Below are 27,936 nucleotides of genomic sequence, written 5' to 3' on the forward strand. Positions count from 1 at the left end.
AGTGAAGATTTCAATCCTTACACAACTTTCTGAATGAAATTTGTTCTAGCCTGGATGTCTGTTCTCTGTGATGTTACCTTAAAATTCGTAATTTTCTTCTACTGGTTAAGCGCACTTTACACTAATCCCCTCATCGTAATAATAATATCGCAAAGAGTATGTGCACTCATACGCAAGCAAGCATACTTAGCTCACATGATTCCACCAAGATGATGATGATGGTTGAATTGCATTTTTATGAGATTCTTCGGAACGTCACGGTTTTTGGAGGAAACCATGTTTGCATGTAGCTACGTGCCGATAATGGTGTTTACTCTAATGATGGAACAACAGTTGCAGGTAGGTACACAGACAGGAGACAGACAGACCGTCATCGATTGCATTCTGCTTGGCAGAATGGAACCATTCGTCATGCGATAAGCGGGGAACTACGCGATAAGGGATTTTTTTCGGTGGAAAAGTAGGAACTAATGTACCGATTGTGGATACTGATAATAGGAAATTCATTCTTGGATTCATTTATGACCTGTCTTTCGAGTCTTCATCATCTACATGGTCACGTCAGCAGTCAAACTGTTATTTGCTTATTGATTATTTTTACATGTATGTATGTATGTACATCAATCGGAAACAATCCCTTAATAATTTTGCATGACTCACCGGAGGAATCGTAGAGTGCTATCAAGATTCTTTATAGCAGGCGAAGTATTTTGGTTTCTCAGTCACCAAACGCACCGAAACGTCGGATGTAGAGCGATATATCGTCGTTTGATTGCGTTTGGTGACTGCGAGGAATTCCTTAAAAATTTGTTACAGAAATTTCCGGAAGATTTTTTTAGAGGAACCCCTAAAGATATTCAAAGGGAATTCCCAGAAAAATTGCTGAAGTAATTTACCAAAACTTTTTCAGAGAAATTCTGGAACGGTTTTTTCTAGGAATCTTTGGAGTAATTGCTGAATAATTTTCAGAGAGGTCCTCGGATGCATTCCTGATTGACTTATTGAAGGTATTCTCGGAAGACTTTTTGGAAAAATCCCCGGAAAATTTTCTGAAGGTATTATCGTAAATAATCCCAGAGGAATCCAACAAGAAATTCCTGAAAGAGTCCCTGGACGTATTTCCTGAAGAAATTCTCAGAGGAATTTCTGAACGATTTGTTGAAGGAATTCCAAGTGGTAACCAAGTGGTAAATTCTAAATGATTTTAAAGGAGTTTCTGAAAGAAATCCTTAAAAAGCTTTCGGAAAAATTCCCGAAAAAAAATCCGGGGCTATCAGGAAGACATATTTGAAGAAATTCCTGAACTTTTTTTAGGCATTTCCGGAGGTATGCCCGGAGTGATGGCAGAATGTTTTAGGTGTTCAAATCAAATGTTGGAGGAAAAATGTTAAATGAACACGGGAGAATTTTCAGGAGGAATTCCTGAATGCTTTTATTAGATGAATTCTTTTAGGAATCCTTGAAGCAGTAGCTGAATGCTTTTCTAAGGAATTCTTGGAGGTATTATTAAAAATATTTTCGGAGGAGTGGCGGAAGTTTTCCTGGTAGAATCTCTGGAGAAATTTCTGTAGGAGTCTTTAAGGAAATTCCTGAACGATTTTTGGTGGTCGTTATAAAAGAATCCCCGGAGTATTTGCTCTAATGTTTTGAAGAAGTCCTCGGAGGAATTCCTGAGTTACAGTTTTGAAAGAATTTTCGGAAGACTTATTTTGTGGAGGAATTCTCAAAAATAATTCTAAATAAGTTACATGAGGAAAATTCTAGAAAGTGTCCCGAATTTTTTTCCCAGGAAGTTTTTTTTTTTTTTTTTTTGAGGCATTCCCCTAGAGTAATCGCAAATGTGTTTCGCAGAAATCGCAGAATGTTTAATCGCAGAAATTCCTTGGATGAAATTTTTGATGACTTCTTCATAAATTTCCTGAAAAATTATTGAAGTAATACGGGAGAAATTTGTGAAGAAATTCGTGAACGAATTGTTGTAAGAATTCCCGGAAGAATCCTCAAATTATTTGCTGAATATTTTTCAGAGGAGTCCGTGGAAGAATTCTTGAATTCATTTTCATAACAATTCCCGGTTAAATCCCTTAAAGATTTTCTGAAGGAATCTACGGAGAACTCCTGACGTATTTTAAGAGGAGTTCCCGGAGGAGTCCCCGGAGTAATTTATGAATGTTTTTTTTTTAGAAATCCCCGCGAAATTTTCTGGAGTAAATCCTGAACGATTTTTTTGGTGGAATTCCTGAAGGAGTCGCCATCATAAGTGCTGAATGTTGTTTTGAAAGTGTTCTTAGAGGAATTTACGAATTTTTAGATAAAGAATTTGAGAAAATTTTTGACGAAATATAGGAGAATTTTCTTTAGAAATTAGTGAACGATTTCTGGAGGAATTCTCCGAGGAATCCATGATTTTATGTTTAATGCAGTCTTTGGAGTATTTTTCAATACATTTATGAATGAATTGCCAGAAGGTTTCCTGGAGAAATCCCCGGAGGATTTTCTGTCAGAATCTTTGAAGAGCGCCTGCCGAATTTTTGGAGGAGTTCTCGGTGGAATCCCCTAAGTAATTACTAAATATTTTTTGAGAGTTTTGTCGGAGGAATTGCTGAATATGTTTTGGAAGAATTCCAAGAGGAATTCCATAAGAAATCCTCGTGAAATTTTCTGGAGTGATTCCTGAACGACTTTTAGGAAGAAATCCTAAGACAATTCCCGACGTAATTGTTGAATATTGCTTGAAAAGAGTCCTTGGAGAAATTTTTGAATAAGTCTTCAGAGCGACTTCTGGAAAACTTTTTTTAGACATTTTAAGTTTTTCTTTGAAAAACTTCTTGAAGGAAACCGGAGTTATTTTTCGAAGGAACGATTGTTGAGGGAATTCCCGGTAGAATCCTCGAAATAACCGCTGATTTTTTTTTTCAAAGGAGTGCTTGGAGGATTTTTTTTTATAAATTTTCGAAGGAATTTCCGGAAAGTTTCTTGAACGTATCCCTGAAGCATTTCCTGTAGGAACGATTGGATGACTTCATGAACAATTTTTGGAAAAATCCCCGAAGGACTCGCCAGAATAATTGTTGTGTTTTTCTTAATGTCCTCAATGTAACTCTTGAAGTTTTTTGAAAGAATTCCAGGAAGAATTCTTAGAAAATTAGACGAGGAATTTTTGAATGAATATCCATAGGAATTCCTGAAGGTATTCACAGACAATTTAAACCCGGAGGGATTACTAAAGAACTTTGGAAGAACCCTCAGATGAATGGAAAATAACACTATAAGGATTTTCAGGAGGATTCGTCGGAGGAATTCCTGAAATATTTTAAAAGAAATTCTTGGAGATGTTTTAGAAATTATCTGAAGGAATCCCGTAGAAATTTCAAGAGTAATCTCATGACAAGTTTCTTAGATGAATACTTGGAGGATTCTTTAAAGAATTCTCAGAAGATTTCACGGAGAAACTTCTCGACCTCTTTTCTGAAGGAATTTCTCCAGAAATTCCAAGAGGTCTTTTGTGAGAAATTCCTGAAGAAACTACCAGACAAAATCCCCTGAAGATTTTTGCGAAAACTTTAATAGGCATCCTCAGAGGAATTCTTGAATGTTTTTTAAAGGAATTCCAGGTGGATTTTCTGAAGGATTTGTCAGACGAACTCTCGGAGTGATTTCAGGAGAAATTCGTGTAAAAATTACTGAATGATTTTCTTCATCTTTCGACAGATTCCCCGAAAGAGTTTTAGGAGGCATCTCTGAAGAAATTCTTGGTATATTCTACGCGAATACTCAGGAAGATTTCACAGAGGTATTCCCGGGAGAACCCCAGGAGGAATTCTTGGAGGAATCCCTACAAGGTTGTAGGGAAGGTTTCCTGGAATATATTCTTGAGAATATATTCTTGTCTGAAGGTATTCTTGGAATAGTTCTCGATGTAGATCGTGAATGAATCTACCCTAAGAGGAATAGCTAGAAGAATCTCCAGACGATTTTTTTGGAGATTTTTTTTTAGGAACTGGAGATTTTCTGGAGGAATTTTAGCAGGAATTCCCAAAATAAGTTTATGAGGAATTCTGAGTTCTTGGAGAAACCCTCAGATAAATCCTCGAAGGTATGCCTGGAGGAATCTTCGGAAGGTTTCCTACAGGCTTATTTCTGGAGAAATCTCCGGAGGTATTCTTGGAGTAATCCCTGAAGTAACGTAGTGCCATTGCAGGTAGTCGAAGACGCGACTGCTCAAGGGATAACAACATAAACTCCTTCAGGGAATTCTCCAGGAATTCCCTTAACGACTCCTCCAATGAAGCAGAAAGAATAGAATTCGGTTATGATATCAATCGATGACAAGAGCCTCTCAATTTATGTCGATTATATTTTTCGATGGAACTGGGATGGATATTTATTGGTGAGCTCATTCCATGTAATTTTTGAAAAAATAAACAGTATACGTGTGTGTTATAAAATGTATTTTTCTGCCTTCGACTTTGGATGATTAACGACGTTGTGGTCGTTCATCCGTTTTTTTTTGCATTAAGTTTCTGGAGATTTCATTCTGCCATAAGAAGGTATGCCTCAGGTTTTTCTGGGGTAAGAGAATAAAAAATCCCGATTTGCTAATATTTTATCACTGTTTTAGTTTCAATAGATTTGTTTGCAAGCCTTTTTTTAAATTTCAATGATTAGAATTAAACTCGCTTTAGTCAAAAGCGAGTTCAATCAGTACCATGTATACAGTACCGCATAGACCTAAACCGAATCGTCCATTAAATCAATTTAGCGGGAAGTGTTTATGTCCCAGAGCGCAAAGACCGTACGAAAAAAATAAAATTCATCAGTAGTTGCCTGTTCCTGTGGGACCAAAACGAACGAACGGAACCGGATGGCGTGTTTCGCCTTGAACCGTAGCGTCTCGTCGTCGTTGTCGTCGTCGTCGTCGTCGACGACCGACGGACGTTCGGTAATAGCGAGCGAAGTCCTTTGGTGCACACTATTGTCTAGTCTAGTCTAGTCTAGTCTGCTGACACGAAACGGACCAAACCTGACAGAACCGCAGACTGACTGACTGCCTCCCGATGGTCCTCCACAATTTGGTGCACTTTGCAGACGACAAGTGGTGGAAAGAGTGACGAAAAGGAATCATGCCTTGCCTAGGTCCCTAGGATATATAAATTGTCTTGGCTCGCGATGGCACCGTCACCGACTGACTGGTGGATCCTTGTCCCTTCCAGGGTGGCGTGGAGCATTGTTTAGTAAAGAGGAAAATTGCTTGAATGACAGAAATTCCTGTAGCATTTTGGCGGATTCATTTAGAGACTGTAATTATGAGTTTTTCTTTGTACTTTGATTATTACTCTGGCTGGTGATGAAATTACGATCTTACCAATGCGGTTATGTTATTTTAGCCAAAACAGCGACGTGAATTACTTAAATTGAGTTAGTAAGTAAGGAGAATATACTACACTATTTTTTTTATTGAGAGACGAACCAGCCAAGAGCTGAAAGTCTCTTAAATAAAGACAAATCAATCAATCAATCAACTGTTTTTAGAAAATTATCCAAAATAGCTAATCAGTGTCATCAGAATTATGATGTTTGGTATTATTGTAAGCTTTAAATAGCTTACAAGCACAGTTTTTTTTTAATCTCATGCAAGAAAAAACAAAAGCGTCAAAGTTTGACACTTTATTTCGAATGATTCAACGTGAATCATCTGTATATTGAGCATTCAAATCAGCAAATCAGTGCAGTTATCAGTCAGACAGCGCATCACTACCTAACGAGCCCATAAAACTTATCAAAAAGGCGCATTTGACCTGGTTGAATGTGCATAACCAGCCGTTAGTAGCCATTATAATTAACCCGTTGCGCAAATTTCTACGAATGTGCCTACACTTCCGTCTGCGGCTGCAGGCGACGCGACGACAGCAGATAAGACAACTTTTTGCACAAACTTTCGCGTGCCATCGTTGATAACAACACAGCAAATGATCGATTCATTTCGTTTTCAGCTTGGTTTGTGATAACCTTTGCTGAACTACACATTTATGTCAGTGCAAATGCTCCATTGCATCAGTCAAATTAGAAACTCTAAACTTGTGTAATTAGTAGCTATATGGGAAGTCGTTGTCTATTTACAATTATGTGTTATATTGTAGAACCTAAAAATCTAGGCTTTAGATTTCTGTTAGTTCTAAGGACCCCCTCGAACCTATAGATATTTTAAATGTTATTTGGAGCTTTACAACAACAACGCTCATCAAATTGTGTGAAAATTCCTCATCGGCAACGGTTAATCCCCGAAATGTAATAACAATAAAAAAAATCCCCAACAGATCACCAGTACCACACGTGTGGACAATTTATGGTCATACTACTGCGGCGGACGGCGCATGCGGTCGACCTGCAGCGCGGCAGTTGTACCCTCAACTGCATAAAGCTTTTAAATTATACCATTATCACGCCGCCCGCCGCCACGTCACGCCGCGCCAGTTGTGTTGTTGTAGGTAGTTAGTTGGACCTAACGATCCATGAAAATTTTCACTTTCGCACAAGCAAAGATTTTTCGATGCTCTTTTTCTCCGGTGTGGTTGGTCAGCTTTCCAGCCTGTGCGGTTTTCTGTACCTACGTGTGCGTGTGCTTGCGAATACCACACCATTCGGCTGCATTATTGTTGTTAGTGGCATTGTTGCACTGGGGAAAATGGCCCGGTATGTGCTGGACTTCGACGCAGTGCATGGTAACTTTTGTAATAGGTTTTGATAATTTGCAGTTTTGGATGGTCCTTACCAGGAGGGCAGAGAGGATAGAGGAAGCTTTGACCACACTCAAACTATTGTGGTTAAAGATGCTTGGGCATTTTTACAACATCGCAATTTGCACTTTCGTTTTCAGTGCACTAAACAGTTAGGTTGAATAGGGGAACACGGGGAACACGGGGAACCCACGGGAAATATTTGGCAACTTCCGTTTTTTCTTGCTTGCAATTAAGGTTTACTGGTGATATTAATATCAGCCAAGTGTTTCCAAGGAGATTGAGACACATATGGAGGCGCATGGCTCTTGATGACTACACTATCCATGAAAGGGACCATTTAAATATGACGACCATCGTTTAGGGCTGATTGATTTTCAAAATTTGTAGCATATTCAACAAAAAGGTCATTGTAATGGTTCGGCAGATTAATGACAAGGTGTGTGATAAATTATTTCCAGTGCTTTAATTGTAAAATCTAAGCTAGTTAGTCAAGGTACCCGATTTCAACGCATACATATGGATAAATTCCTAGAGAAATCTTTGAAAGAATCAATTAAGCAATTCATTGAGGAACCGCCAGAACAACTTCTAAAGGAATCCCCGCTAAAATTTCTGAAGTATTTCTAGGAATATTGAAGAAGTGTTTAAAGATTTTTCCGAAAATATCGCTGAAGGAATTTTAGCAGGAATTTTAAGAAATCTAAATAAAATTCTAAATGAATTCTTGAAAGAATTTCTGAAAAAACAGGAATATTTCAAGAATCCATAGATGGATTTTCCAAAGAAAATCCAATAGGGAAAAGAAATCCTGGAAACTCCTGGTGGTATACCTAACACAACCGCTTGAGATATGTTTAGAAACAAATCCTGGAGAAATCCCCCAATTAAAATCTTAAATAAAAATTAAATTAGCAATTAGGGCGGAATTAAAAGGTACGAAACTGATTACACCCATTCGAAGAGGGTATTCTGCTTAGAGGGCTCGAAAAGTCCGTTCAAGATTAAATAACAACCCTGAATAAATACATGGAAGCCTTTCCGTAAGAATTCTTATAAAAATCTCGGAAAGAATCTGTAGAAAATTTTTTGAAGGAATCCTTTGTGGATTTTCTAAGACTCTTATAAGAAATCCTTGGATCAATCTCTGAAACAAAAATGTTTTGAAGGAATATCTAAAGGAATTTGAAACAATCTTGGTAATTTCCTTACTAATCTCCTGTAGATTTTCTTAAGCAATCTTTGGAATCTTTAGAATTTCTAACTGTTAATGTATCCGTAAATCATTTTCTATTAAAAAAAACCTATGGAGTATTTTGATAAAGTTCATAAAAGGTTTTCTCGATGAATGCTTTGAAAAATTTCAAGAGGAATCTCTATGAAAAAAAAATTCGAAGAAATTCGTAGATGAATTTGTGGAACAATCTATGCAAGATTTTTTCAAAGTAATCCATGAAGTATTTTCTAAAGGAATCCATGGAACTTTTTGGGTTTTTTGAAAGCTATCCGTGCAAGACTTTTTTTAAGGAGTTCTTGGGGAAATTTCTGGAGAACATTCCAAAGTCTAAAGCAGTGGTGCTCATCCTGCGGCCCGCGGGCCGCATGCGGCCCTCCAATTCTTAAGATGCGGCCCGCGGAGTACTTTAAGAGGAATCGAAATTTTTGAACGATAATTAGAAATAACTCGTTAAATTTTAATGATTAATGTTTTTAATAAAAAAAAAATCCTGATCAATTTTCACAGTGTTGAACACAAATTAAATGATAAATAAACAAAAAGAACATTCCGTTCTGGTAAGATTTGAAATCGCAACTCCGAAATATTTCGGCATTTCAGCTAAGTGACGAAGCTAGCTTATAGTTATTTATAAGTGGTACGAATCAAATGAAAGTTTGTTAAAAATGTAATCTTGAATCATTAAAAAAGTAGTTGCAGTTTTTAAGCGCAGTGACTGCAACGCTGTGCAAATATTTCACATTTCGCCTTTCCGAAGGACATAAAAACACTAAGCACGAAGTTTTTGACAAAATTCTCAACAAATCTCAACTTAGTTGCCAATATTGATGATGATTAACCTGGGCTTGTTAGGGGAATATCTGTAAATAAAAGAAAATCGGGTTAAGTACGGTTCCTTTGAATTCCACTAAGAATTTGCATCCTTTGACAGATACGTATTTCGACCTCAACTGTAAGGTCGTCTTCAGTGTCTTGTACTTGACTCGACTCGAGTCAAGTACAAGACACTGAAGACGACCTTACAGTTGAGGTCGAAATACGTATCTGTCAAAGGATGCAAATTCTTAGTGGAATTCAAAGGAACCGTACTTAACCCGATTTTTTTTATTTATTTGCCAATATTGTTTAATTTTTACTGTTTGTTTAAATTTCTATTATAAGACTCACACATTTTTCGAAACAAAACTTACGAATCCAATTGAATTGTCCAAGTGAAACTCCTGAACGAACTTAAAGAAAAAATCTCAGGCGAGATTCATAAAGCGTCTCCTGTGCCTCTTTTGGAGAAACTTTTGGATACATTTTTGGAGAAACTCCAGGAAACATTATTGGAGAAAAATTTTAGGCAACTCTAAGCGAAATATATGGAGAAACTCAAATCATCCTGAAGAAAATAAATCTGAAGAAACTCAATGACGAAGTTGTGGCGATACTGCATGGAAATTATAGGAGCATCTCCTAGAAAAACGTTCTGATGCCACTCTAACAGAAATTTCTTAAACAACTTTAGAATAAATTCCTCGAGCAACAAAAAGAGAATTTTCAGGAGTAACTACAAACAAGATTCCTGAGGAAAATTTGAACAATAAATTTGAAGCAACTTATGCAGCAACTTTAGAAGATAATGTTGAAGAAACTTCCGGAAACAATTGTTAAAATTCTTATTTTTGAAGAAATTTAATGATGAAGTATTTCATCAACTTTAGAAGAGACTTATGAAAAGAATTTACTAAAATCTTCAAGAAACTCCTGGAAAATTTTCGGAAAAGTCCGGAAGCTATTCTAGGAGAAATTCTTGGAAACGATTAATAAGGAATTCCTGAAGTAACTTCAGGGCAGTTCCAAAGGCTCCAACTTCCAAAGAGAAGTTCTTGGAGGTGTTCCAAGAGAATTCCAGAAAAAAACTAAAAGAAACTTCAAGAAATATCTCGAGAACCTTCTGGAGCAACTCCACAAGAAATTTCAAGAGAAAATCCAGCAAACCTTTCTGAAGCGATTCAAAAGAAATTCTTGTAAAAGCTGCTTGACAAGTTCTTGAAGTGGCTTCAAGGCAATTCTAGGGGCAATTTCTAAATTGTTTGTTTGAATTCCAATTTGAAGCTCAAACGTTTTTCTCAACCAAACGTATGAATCTAAATTGAACTCCACGAAGGGCAATAGATTATAAAGTTTGTCCCTCACACAAGTTCTGAACAGTTCAGATTTTTAATAAACATGCTTTAGAATTGTTCTTCTTAGGGAGCGTCCATAAATTACGTCACGCAAAAATTGCCCATTTTCAACCCCCCCTCCCCCCTATGTCACACTTTTTGTATGAGACCTCTGAAAATTTGGTATGGGTTGTCACACTTTACGGAACCCCCCCTCCCCCCTAAAAGCGTGACGTAATTTATGGATGTTCCCTTACTACATCGATGTTTTATGCGGCCCGCAGGTCGATCCCAAATTGTAAATTTGGCCCGCGGTATCCTCCAGCCTGAGCACCACTGGTCTAAAGGAATCAATAAGAAGATTTTGTGAAAGAATTTCAGCCTGAATTTCTTTAGAATTTCATGGATGATATTTTGAAGTATATCTAGGACAAGTTTCCAAAGGAGTCCCTGAAATAATTTCTTCTGGAAGATTTTTTCAGGAAGCCGTGAAAGACTTTTTAAATGAATCCAAGGATGGATTTCAGCAAGAGTATTGTCCTTGAAGAAACTAGTGAAGAAACCTCTGGAGAAAAATCTGGAGATATGAATTTGTGTAAGAACCCCTAGAGCAATTCTTATATGAATTCCTGCAGAAAATTCCCGAATGGTTCTTACATTTTTTCAAAAAGAGTCCTTCGAGGAATTTTCAAAGAAATCCCAGCAAGATTTTCTGACATGAACCTTGGAGAAAGTTTTGGGATAAATCCTTGAAAGATCGCCTGAGAGAATGCTTGAAGGAATTTCAAAAGGATTATTCGAAAAAAATCTGGACAAGTTCCGAAATAAGGGAAAATCTCACAAGAATTGTCTAAAGAAATCCCTGGAGAATTTTCTGCAGAAACGTATAGACAATTTTCTTACACAACTTTTTGTGAAACTTCTTGAGGAATCCCTAGTGGAATTTCTGGAAAAGTTTGAAGTTGCTGTAAGAATTTCTGGTGAAACCCTTGGAAAAAAAATCCAAAATAACCACAGTACAATTTTCTAAGGAGCTTTTGAAACATTTTCTGACAAATTATGTATTAGTTTCTAAAGGCATCGCTGAAACAAAGGAATCTCTGAAGAAAATTCTGTATACATGTCTGAAAAAATCTCAGAAGGAATTTCTGAAGGAATCCCTAAATGAATGTTTGCTCAAATTCAAGAAAAATTTTTTGAAAAAAAAATAATGGAAGAATCTCAGAAGATTATCATGCAAGATGATTTGGAAGAATATTTCGTGGAAATTCCAGGGTAAATCTTCGGAGACATTTTCATAGAAATCCCTGAAGAAATTTCTAAAATTTCTGAATTCTTTTAAACGTTAATGCAAATAACGTTATTGTGTATGTCCATTGCTAATAATATTGGCTTTTGAATAAACCATACGTATTTTTGAAGACAAACTATTTCAATTGCTACAAGCTAGCGAGATAGTGGTTTATTCGTTATTTAGCGAGAATTACTAATACAAGAAAACTCAGTTCCAAGGGCAGAGGAGGGCATGTCCATAGCCTACGGTCCAGAACAAATGTCAAAATTTTGTTTCAACAAAAGTATATTTTGTTATAACCAAAAACCTGTACTTCATGCAAATTAATATCTAAAAGGATACCCAAAGTTTTCAGTATTTCTCATGTAACAGTGTTTGAAGTCCAATTAGATTTATGGAGGTTCTGAAAATTTTCATAAAACTATTTGTAAAACTTTGTTATGCGTGTTCGAGCTCTACTTTATTCGACAAACTTTTAAACAAAAACACAAGGCAAAAGTCACCCATACACCGTTCCGTGATAGCACGCTTCTGAGCTGAGAAAATAGCAAGTGAGTGCAACTCTTTGCAAGTGAGTGTTCCCATCCCTGCTTCGTGGTTGTGAAACACGATGTTTCGTATGCAGAAAATCCACGCACACATTTGGTTGCATCCTCCCTAGACGAAGACAACTTATTGTTTACATTTCAGCCGACGGTAACAAATTGATTCATTCAATTAATTGAACAGCTTTTGCTGCATTCTACAGCAGTGAAATCCAACTATGAACTGCAACAGCGCTTTTGTGCGGTGTGGATTGAAGGTTGGTTCAACAAGTGGATCTGGCGAAATGTAATGAAGAACAATTCGGCTAGCTGCTGCTTTGGCGGCTTGCCTTTGTCGTATGCACAATGAGAAAAATTCTCATCTCGTAAGTGGAGTAGAATGACATTTGAAACGTGAAATAGGGTATCGAACTACTTGGGCAATTTCAAGTTCCGACACCTCACAGCAAAACAAATCAAAATATGTATCACTTGCGCATATTTTCCAAACGCACTTCCATGGGTATTCATCTCCCGCAACATTTCCGCACCGGGATCCACAGTCAATGAGCTACACGTTCACTCTGAAGCCGCATAAGTGCTCAAAACAACTATTACATGCAGATGGGTGCACTTCGTCAGCACAAAGATGGGTGCCGAAGTGATTTCGCATTTGATTTTTCTGGGAATTCGGCACTGGTGCCGGAAATTGGCGCTGGACTAGGTGCAGTAAACTCGTTAAAAACACTAGTTTACAGCATTTTTGAACACGGTAAGCTGATGATCATTTTTGGTGTAGAATCATACCCTGAGTTCGAAAACGCGAAGGAAAAAAAATACAGTAGAGCGGAATTTTTTTCGATTTTTCATACAAGGTTGATGATTTGAAATCAATTTTTGTTCTATTTTTAAGCAAAGTCAATTACTTCACATATCTCATTCTCCGTAATCAATGCTTGAGCTGATTTTGTTACTGCACTTCGCCTACATATGATATGTCAAATAAACGTTGTGAAAGAATTTTTAAAATGTTTTTTTCTTATTGGAAAAAATACATTTCTTCATATATTTTTGAAAATTTTGCTAAAATTTAAGGAGATTGCCCCTCAAACTCGCCAATATCTTGAATTTCATCAATCTGACGCTAAACCTGTATTCAGATAATCGAATGGTATTGTATTCTGCTCTTAATTTATGGAAAAATATTTGAAATTGGTTGAACAAAACGCAAGATATTTGAATTTTAGTTAGTTCCATATTTTTAAAAGTTGTAAAACTCGATATTGAGCTAAAACTCAAAAACTGCTCTACTTAAAAATTTTTAAGGCACGGTTTTGAAATCAGTGCTAAATTGTGCTTCAAAAATTTTGGTCATTGATAGAAGTTCACGACTTTCATTTTATTTTGTAAACTAGTGAAATCAACTTACCGGCAGAAAATCTTCACAACAATCACTATTAATAACAAGTTCACGCAATAAGGTATCTGATTCAGATGGAAGAAGTGGACGAAAACGTTTCGTTGTGAATTTAGGTAATGCTCAATTTTGTTCACATGCAGTGCCAGAAATGAGGTCGAAAACCCCATTATTCGATTTCCGGGCTAAAGAGGCTGGTTTATCGATAGTCTACATCATTTTGCATCCATCTTATGAGACAGTAAGTCGGAATAGGTATCTGTAATGATTGGCTATTTTTTGTCTGATGTGACGGGAATTAGCGCATATGACGAAGTAACTTTACACCCTAGTTTGGTGGCGAAAACGTGCTATGAACTTTCATTCTACAAGTAATAGCGTAGCACGCCAAGCACTGCATTTGCCTTTACTGGTCGAACATTCTCAAAACTTTTTTTGTTCCGGAGAAATTAGGGATACATAAGTATAATTTGTATGCTATTAAAATGTGTCAAAAATCATTTCCTTCTCCTTTAAGAACTCTTATGCTAATTTATATGATACCTCTAAATCCCGAGACTCACTTGTAGACCATTGACGGATACTCAAAACACATCAATCCCTTTCTCTGCTGTCGAAAATACGATCAGGAAGATAAATTGCATCCAATTCGGAAGCTTTCAATTCATGACAAATGATGCATAAACAGCCGGGTTCAAATGTGCCCCTAGTGTCATTTATCTCCTCCAGCCTCATCGCGGATTGAAAAATCTAACACTTTCCATCGAAGCCATACGCTCATCGGTTGTTCTTCGCTTTTTTTCCGCGTTAAAACAGCCCTACCACTTAGCACACCAATAAAAGAATAAAACATATCCCAGTTAAATAAAAAAAAAACATCACTCACCATGCCTTCACTCGGATCAGCACCTCGCCGGTCTGTGGGGCCGGTTCTGGCTTCTTGAGGATCTTGACGTTCTTGAAGCCACCAAAACCGGTCAGCACGACGGCACGCATCTCCTTGGGCGGGGGCACCTCCTCCTTGGGTTCCGATTTGGCTTTGTCGTCGGTGGCCGATCCGTTCGTTTCTTCCGTGGGCTTCTGCTCGGAGGCGGGCTGCTCTTCAGCGTGGCCATTGGTCGTGGCTGCCGGTGCCTCCGTCGTTGCGGTCTCTGCCGTGGGCGAGGGGGTCTTGACCTCGGCGGCAACTTGAGCTTCAGTTGTTTCGGTCATTTTTGTTTCGATTCTGGTTTTTTTTTCTGGGGTGGCTAGTTTTTTTTTATTTGTTATTTGGGGGAAAAGATTACTTTAACTGGTGCTCTTTTCTCGATGTGCCCGGGGAAGCGTATCTCACGTATTTCGAACCGGCGGTTTGCTCCTATAGCTGCAAGTAAACGAAGGCAAAAGTGTGAAAAAGAAAATTAATTAGAGCCTATTAATCAACATCAAACGGAAGTGTCTGCTGGCGGCATCGACAACAAATGGAGACTCAAGACCAAAATAAGGTAGTTGGTCATGAAAGAGAAGAAGCTCTTTGAATATTGAATACGATGTAAATATTTATAAATATGGCTAAAGCGATGTTGCTCGAAATTTGTACCTTATGTGGTGAAACATTCACTTGATGCATTGGTCTGCTGATAATTCTTGTTTGTTTCCTTTTGGAGCAATTATTCGATCCACCTTCTCACAGATACGCTTGGAACTGTGTCAATAAACCCATTTTTTACCCTCTAATCATCTAGAGAGCCTTCGTCCCAATGAATCATACTCGATTGACCTATAGCAGTTTTATTTAGGAAATCGAATTCCGAGAATCCCTCGAAAAATGAACCCAAACGAATGCCTAGCCGAGCAGGTAGAAATATAGCATTGTCGTTATCGTCCCTGACCGCATCATTCTAGGAATCGCTCCCGTAGGCTACATTTTAATTCGTTTTTCTTTTCTAAGAGATCGGCGTATTTTGCTGGAAACTTTCTTCGTGAGGATCTTTAAATGAAGACCCGGTTAGACAACGAAGAATCATTGCATATTAATTATTTAAATTTTAAATTTTGTCTAGGATTTCTGAAAGGGATCGATCATATGTCACGCCATGTGAAAATTGGAATTTTGAAACCCTTCATCCTCCTTGTCATCCACTCTATGTCACACTTTTCGTAAGGTGCCACTAATGTTTGCGAGAACACTTTCATTTTGTAAGCGGCTGATCATGGGTTCAATTCCCAAAGCAGTTCCCAACACGTTTTTTTTTTTGGCAAAACTGACATAATTTGTAATGCATAAGGGGACTTTTTATTATAGTACAAATTGGTACGAAAGTTCTAAGAAATGATGATTTTTTTCATACATAGGGTTCATATTGAATTTGAATCAAATTGAAAAAAATCAGGGTCGCCTAATTTTCCGGTAAACTCCAGTGGAAAACAAACATTTTCCACAGACACCACCTACTTTGAAAAATCATAACTCAAGAACGAAGCATCGTAGGTAGACACATCTTTTTTTTTGTGAAATCGTAAGCAAATTAAAAAAATACAAAATTAGAATTGTTTTCCACAAAATGTTCCACTGTTAAGAAAAATCGGAAAGAAAAGTCGGAAAACAATTTAGTAAGTCCGGAAAAAATCGTATAAAAATATTTTTTGAAGGGAATTACATAAGCTAAATTCTGTGAAATTTTCAAGATGTGTTTTTTTTTCTTTCCTGAGTTATGACAAATTTTGTTCAAATTAATAACAGAGACGGTCGAAAATCAACCAACATCTGGACAATTTAACAGAATATAGCTTATAAAATTTCCTTTCAAAAAAACTTTTTTTTTTATTTTTCCGGACTTTGAAAATAGTTTTTTCGACTTTTCCAACCGATTTTCCTCAACAGTGGAGCATTTTGTGGGAAACAATTTTCATTTTGAATTTTTTTAACTGCTGAGAAAATTTGCTTATGATATCACAAAAAAAATGTCTAGGATGCTTCGTTTTCAAATTATGATTTTTTCAAACAAACGGCTCAAACATCTAGGCAATTTCCACAAAATTGGTCAAAACTCACGAAAGGAGAAAAAACACATCTTGAAAATTTTACAGAATATAGCTTATAAAATTTCCTTTCAAAAAAATTTTTTTGTGAATTTTTCCGGACTTTGAAAATAGTTTTTCCAACTTTGCTTATTTCACAGAAGAAAATGTGTTTACGATGCTTCGTTCATGAGTTATAATTTTTCAAAGTAGGAGATGTCTGAGGAAAATGTGTGATTTGTTTGGTCGAATGAAGTTTGATCGAATGTAGGGGAGACTGAGGAGACTTGTTCCCCCCATTGCTCGGAATCAAAAACATTTTTCTTCTAGCATAATTTTTCCAAAACTACTCCTGGACAAACGACTATGTTTTGGCTACAAGTGATTTCGATTGTACATTGCATTATTTTTTAACGGCTGATGGTTTGGGGGGATCAAGTCTCCCTATTTTGAAAATACGGCATATCCTTAAAAAATTAAGGAAATCTTACAATTTCAAACAATGCATATTCATCGAAAATTCAAGAAAACTTGAAAAGAAAATGAATGGAAGACTCTGGAATTATTTTCCCTTTAAATAAACCATGTGCTCAAAGGGGGATCAAGTGTCACCCATTTTTGAAAAATACATCATAAGACATGCCTCCATAAAAACACAGTTTTGAAAGCTTTAACAATAATTTAAAGGCCTGCTGTTGTGTTTTAACTTGCAATAGATGTTTACCTGGCATTTTGTACGGAAATCGGATCTAGTTTTGTGTTTTTTCTTAAAGTTTCAGGTAAATTAAGAAAAAGGGATCAAGTCTCCCCAGTCTCCCCTACTGTTATGGTTCAGCCTCGCAGTCTTAAGAGTAATGGAAACGGAAACGCTAGTTTTTTATATTGTTCCCGACGTTTCGGTCCATTTGAGATCTTTTTCAGGGGTACTATCGTTGAGGTTTTCTGTTTCTTGAAAAAGATCCCAAACGGACTGGAACGTCGGGAATAATAATAATAAAAAAAACTAGCGTGTTCTATTAACCTCAAGACTGCGAAGCCATACCACTACCCTACATAAACTCAGCCGTATCCCCGAAAGAGTTTGTTCGAATAGATATTGAGTAGAAAGTAATTTGATCAAGCTTAGGCTGTATTTTCATTAAAGTTGCTCATATTGCAACTTGTTTACTAGGTTTAGTTTTCATCCACGTTGTTAGAATTGCCAACTTTTCGTCGGAGAATTCATATTTCAACATATTTCAACACATTCCTTTCTTTCAAGTTTCCCTCCCGATTTCACTTTGCCTGAATGTTGAACTGCTGGTTATTCAGAGGTTATTTTTGCCTCCCTAAAACGATGAAATGCGTTAACTAATTATATTACGTTTTTATGTACCAACCACATTTTTTTTATCAGAGCTCCTTCTTTTGAACATTGTGGTATACCATAGCTATTGCTTTGAAAGAAGCTTGTCCTCTGCGGTCTGTGCGGACCGCAAGAGACATATCTGAATGGAACTCTGACCTGTCCCAGTTCAAAATATCTTCGGATAAGTCAGTCTTTTATATAGCTACTAATCTTTAGCTTCTGCCCCGAGGTTTGTAGCTGTAGAATCGATTTAGTGGGCATTAAAAAGCTCTGCTTACTTCAAATCTCCAGGAGCAATTGAGACTTTGTCCTATTTTTCTCCAGATGGATTTGAGTACTTCAAACATGTTTTGAACTCTTGTAGTTTTCTATTGGGTATTTTCATGGCGTGAAATTACTCTGTAGTTTTATACCGAAAGGGTGCGTGCGTTGTATAAAGAAAGAATTAGTTCCAGATTTATCTGGTTACCTCGTTCTTTCTGAAATGCTTGAAACGCATTGTCGATTATCACGTCTGTGATGTTCGTATGGCTAACATACCTGTTCATGTGAACTCACATGCCTCCCAATTTAGTATGTCCACAGTGACTCTTTTACACAAAGTTATATACGTTTTCAAGAAAGCACTCGCTCAAACGATGCAGGGTCATTAAACTGCAGGGACGAAACTGGAAACGGATCTATGGTTTTTATCTTTTTTAACAGTTATTGCCTAAAACTATTTTAACAATAAAACTAGAAAGAATAGCCTATGTATAAAAGAAGGAAAAATTTGTGATTTAAATATCAGCAGTTTCAGTACCAAAAACTATTTTGGCAATTATACTAGAAAGAACAACATACACTCCCGTTCAAAAGTTTGGGGTCACCCCCTCAAAAACATGTCATTTTTTTAGGCCCATATCTCCGCCAATTTGCGTCCGATTTCAAAACCCTAGGTTTCATTCAAAAGATAATAAGTCAAAGAAACTTTGAACATGATATAAAAAAAACTTTTTCAAAAAATTTTGTATGTAAACTTAACCCAAAGTTGCCAAATTATCTAAAAAATGAATATAAACTTACGGCAGTGTCGCTGGAAATTGGGTCGACCAAATTTTAAGATGAGAGCGGTAATATGACTCATTTTCTATTAGCTTTCAACTGCTTTTTACAGAACTTAGCTAAAAAAATCTAGGAAAAAAGTTATTAAGTAATTTAATCCTTCATGTCATCGACCAAAAGTTTGGGGTCACCCCTCAAAACCCTCAAAATACTGTATCGGCCAAAAGCTTGGGGTCACTATCGTAAAACATGGAAAAGTGATTTGTTGATATCTTTGTCATGTTTCATTCAATTTTAATTCTTCTTGGCTTATTTGAAACAAAATGAATGATACTTACTGCATAGACATTGAACCACACATATTTGTTGAAATTTACATACTAAAACTTAACGTAAAGTTGCCTCATTTTTTGGAGCGTGGTAAAATGTGCTAACTTTACATAACATTTTTATATACAAAAATCGTTAAATACGTTAAGTTGAAGACATCAAACGTAAATTTAGTTAATTATCTTTGAAATGAGCCAAAAATAATTAAAATTGAACTATAGATGATGAAGATTTCACCAAATCACTTTTCCATGTTTTACGAAAGTGACCCCAAACTTTTGGCCGATACATCATATTGAGGGGTGACCCCAAACTTTTGGTCGATGACATCAAGGATTAATTTACTTTTTTTCTAGATTTTTTAGCTAAGTTCTGTAAAAAGCAGTTGAAAGCTAATAGAAAATGGGTCATATTACCGCTCTCATCTTAAAATTTGGTCGACCCAACTTCCAGCGACAGTGCCGTAAGTTTATATTCATTTTTTAGAAAATTTGGCAAGTTTGAGTTAAGTTTACATACAAAATTTTTTGAAAAAGTTTCTATTAAATCATTTCAAAGTTTCTTTGACTTATTATCTTTTGAATGAAACCTAGGGTTTTGAAATCGGACGCAAATTGGCGGAGATATGGGCCTAAAAAAATGACATGTTTTTGAGGGGGTGACCCCAAACTTTTGAACGGGAGTGTATGTTTAAAAGAAGGAAAAAATCATGCTGAGGATGGGCACTGGGTTCAATTTGCCGGTCCAATAACTTTCCGTAAAGGAAATTACCTTGACTTTTTTGGTTATAGTTTATCTTCGTGCCTGCCGTACGATATACACATACAACATGGTCATTGGCAGCGGAGCTCTCAGCTAATAACTGTGGACGTACTCATAGAACATAGAAGTTGAGAAGCAGGAATTGTCCCAGTGGGGACGTAACGGCAAAAAATAAGACCCAATGACCATTCGACCTAGTGACCATTCGACCTAATGACCATTCGGTCTAATGGCCATTCGGCCTATGACCTTCGGCCGAATGGCCTGACACCGCTCAAACATAGTTTTTTTCTTGGGAGATTTCTTGAATATTGAGCAGGGTACGAAAAACGGATCACGCCGAAAAACAAACGCTTTGTCCTATGCGGTGCATGTTGGTAACAAAGGCGCTCCGCAACAAACGTATGTCAAGCGATGAGAGCAATAAAACAAACATCGCTTGCCGTGCGTGTGCCGATATTTCGGTTTTTTTGCTGAAATTTTCGACCCACATCATCGAATTCATGAGCATTTGGACGAATGAAGACTCTTGCCATCCTCAGAGTCGAGTTTCAGTTGCAAAACAATGTGAAAATCACGATGTAAATAGAACGAGACAAATATAGCGCATTTAGTTCACCACTGGACTATCGCACTAGTTTTCACGAGTGCGAAAACGCTAATAAAAGTGCGCGATTGCATCAAATCAACTCGGTGTCTTCAGAGCACTTGTTCTCCATAGATTGAAGAAATAGTGCGCCAAAGACATCAACCTGATTTGATGCAATCGCGCACTTTTATTTACGTTTTCGCACTTATAATGTCGCAGTTCGCAGTCCAGTAGTGAACTAAATGCGGTATATTCCTGCCGTTTTTATTGTGAACAAACTCGGGAGCGATTTTGTCATTATCTGCTAACGAAAAAACAAAGCGTTGTTGCCGTGCCTTCTTTGTTGCCTATTTTTCGCTTGCGGTGCCATGTGCCATATTCTGCGTACACTGATATTGAGGATGCTTTCGATGACGTGCCTTTCTATGTCATATTGAAATTCGCATGACGTCACAAGCTACCTGCAATGAGCTGTAGGCTCTCTTTACGCTTATGCGTTTTACAGTGTTCTTTTCAGGGCACTGATTAACCCCGTTGTGGTATGGGCTATGAGCTCTCGTTGCGCTTATGCGTTCATTCCCTCTTCTAGGGCACCCCTTCCTATTTCATCACCTTTCCCTTTCCTAATACCATTCCATCCCTTGTCCCATTCTCCCTCAGGTAAATGATAAAATAGGCTTTTATGGATGGCGATGGCACAAATGCCCCGAATCGAGGATAACGTGCCTCTGGAGCCTGATACCTTCTGATACCTGGTACTAAACAGTCGATTGCCAAAAGAAGTAACTTACATTCTGTGTTTCAATTATTGTGAATCATTTTCAAAAGTTTATTTTTCTGTGATGATGTTATTTATAAACGAGTGTTTTTCCAAAGCAAATTGCCTACTTTCAGGCGTCAGGAGTCAATTTCAAAATAAAATTTTGGCATTCAATAGTCGAATTCATTAAGTTTTGGCGCGTTGTTGGGATTCAAAAGACCGAAATCAAAGAGAAAACGGATGCATCTCCTAATACGTTTTTTTTTTTTAATTTTTTATTTTATTTTATTTATTTATTTATTTATTTGTTTGAGGAAGGTTTAAAATAACTTTTGTTTTTTTCCTGGTGAAAAATGTTCTTTAGCTTTACAGAGTTTTTGGTAGTGTTGTACTTTTTACAACGGCGCGCGTTCAAAAGGGTTAAGGACTAACGTTTTGAAATCGCAGCTCGATATTGCATAAGAACCTCAGTTGAATATACCTCAAGAAGTGAACTTTCAACGATAGTGTAATTTTTATATTGTTCTTGTGTAATAAGCATAAAATAAGAAGATCAGGTGCGCTGGTTTGTTTTTAGATGAGATTTGTGCCGTCAAAATCATGAGTAGGTGCAAAAGTTGGTCATTGTGGTGGCCATCTTGGGATTCAAACGAGTCTGTCCCTAAGAGGTTTTTTTTTATTTTTATCGGTGTTCAAATGTATGTTCATCAATTTTGCCACGAAACGGCATTTATTTTATTTTTTTTCGAACAATTTCGCCATGTAGTTTATGGAGATCCACTCCGTCGGTACTGATAGTGAAGACATTCTTTCATTACTACTATTGTTATCTGCAACTGTTTTAATGTGACCAGTTTAGCCCCAGGTTACAGTATATGATAAAATGCAACAACCAACTACACTAGTTAACAAAAAAACGAAAGCCATGAACTTCTATCAACGACCAAAATTTCTGATGCATAATCATGTTCTGATATCAATATTGTGCTCCAAAAAAAAATTAGGTAGAACAGTTTTTGAGTTTTTCCTGAAAATCGAGCTTTACAGTTTTTTAAAATATGGAATTTACTAAAACTCAAATATTTCGCGTTGAAGACAACGAATTTTCAATCTTTTTGCATTCATAAAAGCTGAATATAATACGTTTCGATCATCTGAACATAATTTTTGCTTCAAATTATTTAGTGGAATTCGAGTAATTGATGATTATATAGGCCAATTTTCTTAAATTTTAGCAAAATTTCCCAAATATAATGAACATTTGTATTTTTTTTCAGTAAAAATTAATTAATTAAAAAAATTTTTATCAGCGTACATACATATGAAACATTAGACGTTATCAAGTTGCAGTAATGACTGTTTCCGAAATTATAAATACACTAACGATAACCTGCCATTTCAATTTGAGCACATTATCCAAAAAAGTTTCTTCTAGCTCTCATAGTAAACATGCTAACGAAGCAAATAATACCAATTTTGATGATGTTTCTGGTAAAAGTTAAAAATAGGGCTCTGTAAACTAGATGATTAAAATTTGAAGTTGCACAAAGTGGTCAAAAAATGTAGCATTATGTAGTAGAAAAGAAAAAAAATCTCACAATTTTTTTTTTTCCAAACACAATAGAAATTGCTGTATCGATAATAAAAGATATTTCTCGATTGGTAAGAGTAATTTTACTGGAATATCTGATCAAGAACCACCATTACGGGCCTTCTCAAAACAAAAATTTTTGTTTCAAATTTCTCAACAACACCAGTAGCAACAAACGTTAAGCAAACGAATGTCTTAATTACTGCTTACTGCATTCGTTTTTATGGAATGACAAGCTTTGCCATCTGAAGGATTGAATGAGCTGGAAAAATAAGTTTGATTGGATTAAATGCGTTCAGGAAAGCTAAGAAACTGTGTGGTAGTTCTTATGTTCCGTAGAAAACCTTAAAAAATGAGAAACTTGATCCCCGAAAAAATGTCGTGGAAATGCCTTTATCGATTTTTCCCAAATTTTGATCAAGGCATTCCTTAGACAACTTGTTGAGAAAGCGAATGTGATAAAAATTTAGATAATTTTTGGTATTTAGTGATACATAATGTTGAAATCATTAAAAAAACACCTTTGTGCAAATGCAAATTTGAATAATTCAGTTTTTTGTTAGAGAACTCGACTGTTCTTTAAAAAATCAAGACAATTGAAAGGAAATGTAAAAATATGGAGTACAATATGCTATACTCTGAAAAAAGTTGGTAAAAATCATTAGAACAGTTCATTTAATTTAATAAACCAAGTGTATTTATAATTTCTGAAACAGTCTATAATATTTCATCTCAATCGGAGCATTCGTTACGGAAATAGAGATGTATGAAGGGAGCAATTTTGCTCAAAAATAGAACAAAAATCGATTGCATTCAACAGCTTTGTATGGAAATTCGAAAAAAAAATTCGCTGTACTGTATTTTTTTCTTTACGTTTTCTAACTCAAGGCATGATTCTACACTAAAAATGATCATCAGCTTACCGAGTTCAAAAATGCTGTAAACAAGTGCTATTAAACATTGCAATTCGTACATTCCCCCGTGTTTTTTTTTATTGTTTTAAATAGTTTCGCTGTACCCTCCATGATTTATTTCCATTTAACCCTTATGTGGCCGGCAGGGTACCCGGGTACCCAGCACCCATTTAAAATACACGGTGTAGAAAAAAGCAAAAAGTTTGCCGGCCACATAACGGTTAAAGAATGTTAAAATCAATAATTATTGAACATTCTTGAAATTGGCTGAAGCATCAATCATTTACTCCAATTCTTTGGAATGGACTTTCTAAAACTAAAGCAAACTATCAACAGATGCGCAAACTATACGGGCGGATCAATAAATCCAATTAAATCGATACCGATCTCTACCCCATTCTGTATTCTCTTGACATTGCTGTCGAGACCGTCTGTCTGCAGGTCAGTCTGAGGGCCACGCGACCTGAAGAAGGGGGTAAAAACTGTACCGAGATGGATACTCTCTGCGTCAGCTGGTCACGGCCAAACGATTGCGGGCAAAGGGGCAGTCAAACACGCGAACACACAAATTCGATGTCTCGACTTAGGGATGATGAATTATTAATTTCCCTAATGCCTCCTGGGAGAAATGTGTCACGGAGCTTAACGCAAGAGACTCGAACTAAGCGCCTGAAAGCATCCAAAGAGTTTTTCTTGTAGAAATTAAAATCACTCCAATCGATTTGCTCACAGTTATCAAAAGATGCATTATAAGTGCAAGTAGTTCTACCAGTGTGACAAATTTACACATTCAGTTGCCAGTCAGTGATGCAGCAGCCATATAGGACCGCCTCGCCTGAAATATGAGCCGTAAGTCATTCCACACATGAGCGCATCTGATCTACTTACAGCAGACGCCTCATTGAGCCGGTGTAATTTGCTATCAACTAATTTTGCCACTTTTTTATCGTCCTGACATAAATATTGCACTCTTAAATCAAACATGCTCTGAACCAGTCCCAGCAGTCAGTGAGTAGGCCCGCAACCAACCACAAACACTTCCATTCTGTGTGTGTGCTCCATTTTGCACTTTACACCAGACGTCCCCATCGCGCATCATCGTCCCCGAAGAGCCATTATAAATTATCTCTCATTTCATCCTCAAGGTTTTTTTTTATCGTCTTCATCCCGGAATGGTCGTTGTTGTAACATCTCGCACTTGGTGCGCTGCACAGTGCATTCCTGTTGTTGTTCTGCAGCGAGCAGCGGGCCCAGTCCATGCATCAGGGCAATGATGATGATGGTGCAAATGATGATCATCCCACCACCATCACTAGCAGTATCCAGAGACAGTCCAGTACATACATACAGTCAGGTTTTTTTTACGCGGTTTTCATTTACGCGGCCGCGTAAATGAAAACTCCATACAAAAAAAAATTTCATCGTCTTATTTTTGCATGATTCGTCGAGAAATGGTGAGACTTTTTTTACGCGGTTTTTGGAATTTTGAACTGAGTTTTTTTTTACGCGGTACGTATCCCCCGCGTAAAAAAAACCTGACTGTATATTGGTGTATGGGGGCATCCGTGTGAAGGACGCGCGGGACGCCTAAAGGGTTAAGAAACTGTAGCAAAGACTTGCAGGCCGAGAGAGAGTCACACATAGCAGCATCCATCATCGGAGTTTTGTTCTTTTGCGCTGTTGCTGGGCTAATGCGCGACCATCATAACTGCGGGTCGCGAGAATGTACGCTCATTCTGGATGGAATTGGGATGGACACATGTATTAAGAAGCAGAACGGGTCATGGAAACCAGGAAATAATGGATACCATACAGTTAATGCTTCATTGCAAGCAGAAATTTAGAATAGGAAAGATGAATTCATCGATAGAGGTTAGAGATTAATGATCGACAGGAAGGTGTAAAGCGAAGAATGCAGCTGACAGTTAGGGTACGATTTTCATGGAAACCAGTCAATCCTGCTTTGCGGATGAAAACAAAAATTTCAAGGTTTTCATACAAAATGTGTGACATAGGCATATGAGGGAGTTGAAAATGGACAATTGCTAATTATTCAGACTGTTTTCAAGGCATTGGAAGTAAGTGGTGAAGGAATTAATGGCAGACTTTATACACGTTATGAAGAATGGAGGAGTTTCAGATGGTGGTTTGAGAGGGGCCGAAGAAGGTGCAATAAGAAGTTTGAGGAGGCGGTGGGTTTTCCAAGTGAGTTTAAAAAACGGTTCAGCGGAGGACCAAGGTGAAATTCCCTTTGAATTCTTTTGAAAGGCGTGCACGAAGGATTTACGGGGAACAGAGTTTAAGAGGAAGGACAGAAGGGTTCAGGTGAGTTTCAGTAAATTTTCGGGAGAGTTTAAAAAATTGAGCAATGACGTTTAAAGAAGGGAAACAGTTAGAAGATGTTAGAAGGATTTTGATAGGCGGTCAGAGGTCAGGGCTTTGTCATTACTGATGATAGAATACACGCATCCAGAGAAAACAGTGGATCACAAATGACATTAGGAAGAAGATAGAAGAACGGCAAAGCCGCGATAGAGCGCGCAAAATCACGAGGAGCTGAAGCCGCAGCCCATCAGTACTGATTGTCTTTAGAGAAAGAAGTGAAAGTGCATCAACTATTCTGCGACAAATGGGAAATCGCGACATATCCGACATGTGTATAGTTTTCGTCCATTGCAATGTGATCCTTAACCGAACACAGGACAAGATTGGCACAACTCTCCAATGGCAGCAAGCAGGATACCGTGGTGGGCGATCCTATGTGGATCATATTGTCACGCTTTGTATCATCTTGGAAGAGGTATCCCCGAAGGAATTTCAGGAGGAATTCCCGAGAGAAGTCCAGGATGAATCCGCGAAGGAAATCCAAAAGGAGTGCTCGAAGGAATTCCAGAAATAATCCCTCAAAGAATTCCAGGAGAAATCCTCGTAGCTATTTCAGGAAGAATTCCCGAAAGAATACCAAATGGAACTCCCCAAAGAATACCAGATGGAGTCTTCAAAGGAATTCCTGGAGGGTTCTCTGAAGGAATTTCAAGAGGAATCCCTGAAGGAATTGCAGGAGGAATCTCTGAAGGAATTCCAGAAGGAATACTCGAATAAATTTCAGAGGATTCCCCGAAGGAATTCCAGGAGGAATCCTCGAAGGATTTAGAGGAGGAATATATTTTTTTTAACTGTATTAACAAGATTTTCAACCCTGGGCTAGTTCATCTCGGGACCCACGCTTTACTTCCCTTCCGAAGGATGAATTCACATTTTTGTGAGTTTGTCGGGAGTGGGATTCAATCCCAGGTCCTCGGCGTGAAAGGCATGCGCTTTGAGGAATAATTTCAGGAGGAATCCCCGAATTTTTCCCGAAGAACTTTCAAGAGGAATTCCTTTAGATAATTCCTGAAGGAATTTCTGGAAAAATAATTTGATGTAACTTTTGGAAACATCACTGAATCCTCCTGGAAAAATCTCCGAAAGAACTCCAGGAACGATCTCTGGAAGAACTCCTAGGAGAATCGTTCAAGAAACTTCTGGGAGAATCCTTTAATTTTCCTAGAAGTATTGTTGAATCCATCTATAAGAATCTCTGGAGAAAATCCTGGAGAGATCCCTGGAGGAACTTCTGGAGACATCTCTGCAGGAATTTCTGGAGGAACCCCTGAAGGAACACAGGAAGAATCGTTCAAGAAACATTTACACGAATCCGGAATTTCTGAAGAACTCATAGACTCTGATATGTAGAGCACGCTCGATGATCTTGCCAATCGCTCCTCAGCGGCAGGTCTTACATCAACGTCGACAAGACCAAATCGTTGGATGTAAACTCGGTCAACCCTTCCCGTTTTACGGTAGCTGGGCAATCAGTGGAGAATGTTGAAAGCTTAAAAATGGCGGCCGATGGCGCCACCAAGATTGACATAGGTGCACGGATCAAGAAGGCGAGGGCTGCTTTTGCGAGTTTAAGAAATGCATGGAAAAATAACAAGATCAGTCGACGCACAAAAATTTAAATGTTTGACACGAACGTGAAATCTGTGCTGCAATACGCCAGTGAAACCTGGTGTGTATCAGTGGAGAACACTCAACGGCTGCAGGTCTTCATCAATATATGCCTATTGTATAAAATGTGTGCACGGTGGCCTCACAATTTGATCTCCATCGTCGATGTCATCAAAAGGCGATAGCGATAGAAATTCGGGAGCGAAAGTGGAGGTGGGTCAGCCACACTCTACGCAGGGGCGGAAA

At 37.5% G+C, this 27,936-nt stretch overlaps 1 protein-coding gene across 5 annotated transcripts in view; it reads right to left on the minus strand.

Annotated features, from left to right (window-relative positions):
- LOC109401345 (synaptic vesicle membrane protein VAT-1 homolog-like) overlaps positions 1-27,936 on the minus strand; it is a 209,701-nt gene that overhangs the window by 119,513 nt on the left and 62,252 nt on the right. For all 5 annotated transcript variants that reach the window (XM_062852957.1, XM_062852955.1, XM_062852960.1 and 2 more), the window contains exon 3: positions 14,246-14,722. In XM_062852957.1, coding sequence (XP_062708941.1) covers positions 14,246-14,571 — 326 coding nt within the window. In that variant the 5' untranslated portion in view covers positions 14,572-14,722. The remainder of the gene's footprint in view (positions 1-14,245; positions 14,723-27,936) is intronic.

Source organism: Aedes albopictus, chromosome 2 (genome assembly GCF_035046485.1).
Source record: "Aedes albopictus strain Foshan chromosome 2, AalbF5, whole genome shotgun sequence".
NCBI lineage: Eukaryota > Metazoa > Arthropoda > Insecta > Diptera > Culicidae > Aedes > Aedes albopictus.